The sequence below is a fragment of the Paraphaeosphaeria sporulosa genome, assembly GCF_001642045.1.
Source record: "Paraphaeosphaeria sporulosa strain AP3s5-JAC2a unplaced genomic scaffold CC84scaffold_24, whole genome shotgun sequence".
NCBI lineage: Eukaryota > Fungi > Ascomycota > Dothideomycetes > Pleosporales > Didymosphaeriaceae > Paraphaeosphaeria > Paraphaeosphaeria sporulosa.
In genome coordinates this window covers 4253-8440 of record NW_017253383.1, presented here as the reverse complement: position 1 = coordinate 8440, position 4188 = coordinate 4253, and the positions used below count along the sequence as shown (strand labels likewise).

At 45.0% G+C, this 4188-nt stretch overlaps 1 protein-coding gene across 1 annotated transcript; it reads left to right on the top strand.

Annotated features, from left to right (window-relative positions):
* Window positions 1-1572: 1572 nt before the first annotated feature.
* Window positions 1573-2509, top strand: CC84DRAFT_1191786 (uncharacterized protein; the record flags this gene model as incomplete). Its single annotated transcript, XM_018181207.1, has 4 exons — window positions 1573-1617; window positions 1847-1981; window positions 2030-2133; window positions 2248-2509. 4 exons carry the CDS (start codon window positions 1573-1575, stop codon window positions 2507-2509), a joined length of 546 nt encoding a protein of 181 aa, XP_018028863.1.
* Between the last annotated feature and the right edge of the window lie 1679 nt (window positions 2510-4188).

Genomic DNA, 4188 nt, shown 5'->3' with positions numbered 1-4188 from the left:
GCCAATAGTGTTTCTAGACCCATCTAAGTATATGCCTAGTGTTAAATCTAGAAGGGTAGCTAGTCCTAAAGGGTTAGGGTTGGTTCTCGGGTAAGACAACTAAGGGAAGGGAAGGGGTTTTGTCGAGACGATAGTATTGGAGGAGGATATAATAAGTCAACAATATAGCCTGAGTGTAATCTAAACGATAGATTAATAAATAGGTTAAACATAAGTATAAGAGTTTATACCCGCGTTCCTATATACCGAGCCTAATTAGTTGCTTAGTTGAACTAATCATGGTAATTAAGTCGTGCTTAGTGATTAGTATACGAGTTACTTAGTGTGATTAGTGGGCTTGGCGCACTAATTACTCTAATTAAGTTACGTAACCACGGTCACACCTATGTCCTGGTTACTTTGCCTAATTACATGTGTGGTCCGGATGACTATTTATCTCGGATCCTAATAGAATATATAAAGGAAAAAAAAAAAAGAAAAAGGTTAAGAATGCCTAAGATTATTACTAACTTAGGTATATATTGCTAAAGTATAGATATTATCTTTTCTACTACTCCTAACCTAGGGTGGTAACTGGAGTCAGTACTAAGTCCAGTTTCTAGGTTAGATTTGTTAGGGATGGAATATTCGCGCTAGCCCAATTGCCCTAACCTAGGGCGGTAACTGGAGTCAGTACTAAGTCCAGTTTCTAGGTTAAATTTATTAGGGATGGAATATTCGCGCTAGCCCGATTACCCTAACCCAGGGCGGTAACTGGAGTCAGTACTGAGTCTAGTTTCTAGGTTAGATTTATTAGGGATGGAATATTCGCGCTAGCCCAATTGCCCTAGGTATTTTATAGCACGTAGCCTGAGTCTAGTAAACATAGATTTGCCGGTCCAGTTATATTCCTATAGGCCAATTAACCTAAAATTTAGGCTGGAGATTTAGCGCATCGAGCTACACGTCCTAGCTAATTTACAGCCCTAGATTTGGTGTGGTTATAGAGGTTAGGGTTACGTGTTCGGGTTGGGGTTATATTAGTAAGATAGTAATTAGACGTTAGAGGCAACTCCACTATAGGAATTAATATCTAGTATAAGCAGCAACGCGTCGCGTTATACATTAGGTTCTAAGGTAGAAAAGACATATCACGCGAGGAATAGATTAGATAGTTAGCAAACTAGTACCCATAACCCATTAGTAGCCCATACCAGCCCGTAACCCGTAAGTAGCCCATACCGGCCCGTAACCCATTTAGGATCCCGTAGCCCGCCACTATAGCCGTATGGAAGTTCCTAGCATGACAGAACGTAGCGCCGTAGGCAAGTATTTTAAGCATTTACCTAAGTATTCGTTAGTGATATGTAGAGAATGTAGGCACGGCGTTTTACCTAGCCAGGTGCCACATCATTTATAGCGGCACCACCGGGTTCCCCATAAGGAAGCCGACTCTATAGTAGAAGAGGTAGGTAGGTGGGTGGGCGTAATCTAGTATGCAAGCCAGCTTAAGGTGCCCCAGCAGGCCGTCGCACCCACCAGCCAGTTGCCAATATATACAGATGGATTGATGTGCGAGCTAGAGCCGGATTAATGCTATTAGGTGTTTCGAAGCGCAGAGGTTATGAGAAAGCATTGGTAGAAAGCATACCATTGGTCGCCAGCAACCAGAGGCGGTTATCCTAGCCAGGTTACACAGAAACGCATAGCGTTACATAGCAAGTAGGGACATAGACGCGTATATTACTAGCGATTATTCGTCCAGGGCCCTGAGTTACAGTATTTTGAAGTCCACCAACCCGAATCCACCCCCGAACCCATAGATAGCGAGACAGGGTGGGCGTAGGTCGTCACGAATATAGATAAGGCGTGGGGTAACGTGCAAAAGTGGGCCAAGATAATAATCCAGGACGGCGCGCGCAATGAGGTGAACCCATGGCTTAAGCGAATAGGATGGATGCCGTACTTAGTAGGCATGGAGCGACCCGACTTGTTGGCGAGTGTGGAAGAGCCCAAGGCCGAAGAGGAGCCCATAGCCGCCGCGATATAGGAAGCCATGGATGGATTGGTGCGGTTTAGTCAGTCGTCCATCATCCACCACATAGGCATATTCGTACGATTAGAAGTGATCTGCACCAAGAAGCACCAGACCTAGTACCAGCCATTATAGCCATACATAGACAAGAAGTCGATCAGCGAGTATGCCCGGCCATAGTAGCAGATATTAATGTTTTTTTGGTAGATACAGCAGGAGCACGTATAGAAGAGCCCTAAGTACCAGTTCACTAAGCGGCAGCGTGAGGCGTGGGAGGCATTCGTAAAGGAGGCTAGGGGAGTAGTGGGCGGGGAGGAAGAGGATAAGGAGCAACCAGGGGCAACTTTAGATAATAAGATGACGGACGACGCAGACAGCATAGTGGGAGAGATGGAGGAAGCGCCAGTAGTAGGGGTTGGCAACATGGGCGAGCTAGAAACGTTATTAAGCATTAAGAAAGCGTGTTTGGCGTTTTACATTACATTATTAAACTAGTCCATTATCCATAAGGAGTACGACAGCCCATTAGTATGCGCATTGGCCGTATTAGGGGTTAGGGAGGATAGGTAGAAGGGCACAGACTAGTACCCACCTATATTATTAGCTATCATTAAGGTCACCCAGTTCATGATTGTATAGTAGGCGTTGGCGTTATCTAAGCCATTCAAGGATAATAGTATATACAAGAGTGACGGCAATAGTACACAGCCACTGGCCCAGCCTAAAGGGTATTTACAGTTCGTGGTGTAAATAATGGACAAGTTTATAGTATATGGCAGCCACAGCCCCATATAGTGGATGTTGGATTTACGGACGTATGGGCTGAAGATCCATTACAATATAACATTACGCAGCCATATGGAGTGGGTAGGATAGGACGAGTTATTATATAAGGAGGTATAGTTTACCATGGCCTAGTTCCACAGCATAGTGCATGGGCTATAGTAGGAGACGTAGCAGTTATTAATAGAGGATTTATTATTTAGTAATAGCGCAGCCGCCAAACCCATTCCTAGTATCCTATGGGAGCGTTTACGCGATAACCTAACCAATAAGCAACCTAGATAGAATTTTTTACAAGACTAGCGCACGCAGTTGCCTATGGATAGAGAGTAATAGTTAGTTAAGCAAGTAGGACAGGACGACTAGATTAAGGGCCAATTCATGAAGCCAGGCACCCGTTCGGGCGTAGACTAGTAAGAGGTAACATGGTACATAGATAGGGTGGTTACATTCTAAGAAAAGTTGATCGTGTTAATACACATAACCGGCGGACAGCCAGCCAGAGGCCTAGAGATTATAAGCATCCGGCACAGCAATATGGTTAAAGGGGGCCACCACAACGTATTTATTAAGGATGGCAAGGTGGTGTTTATAACAAGATACCACAAGGGGTACCAAGTTAGCAGTAATATTAAGATTATCCACTAGTATTTACTACGCGAGGTGGGCGAGCTAGTAGTATATTATTTATGGCTGGTATTACCGTTCCAGCAGTGGATAGAGGCGTTAGTATAGGAGAAAGAGGCCATGTCATCACATATATAGCCAGCCGACCCCAACGGGCGTAAGTGGACAACGGATCGAATATGGGAGGCGTTGAAGCGTAAGACCAGCGTTAGGCTCGGCCAGCCATTAATAATATTAGCATATCGCGAGATCGCCATTGGCATTAGTTAACGGTTTTTGCGCGGGTCCACGGTATTCCAGTAGGAGGAGGGAGACGAAAGCAAGGCATGGAATAAGGAGAATACGGTAGGGCTAATAGCAGATTTATAGGCCGGGTACACGGCGTATATGGCGGGCATAATATACACACGAGGCATTATAGAGTAGGCTAGAGTGGTGGTAAATAGACGGTAGTAGTTCTAGGCGTTAAGCACCGACTGGCATTGGTTTTTAGGGTTTGCACCCAACACGATGGAGGATGGATATAGAAAGTGGAAGTGGGCGCCATTCGAGAGTAAGGTAGATGAGGCCAGGATCAATTAATAGAGATGGTTAAGGACGATAGATACCGCCGAGCAGTTATAACATATGGTAGGCAAGACAGCAATATTCTGTAGCGTGCAGAAAGAAGCCATTAAGGTGATTATAGGCGGGGAGAGCCCCGTGGTGGCCGTGATACCAATAGGGGTGGGTAAGAGCATATTGTTTATATTACCAGCATAGGC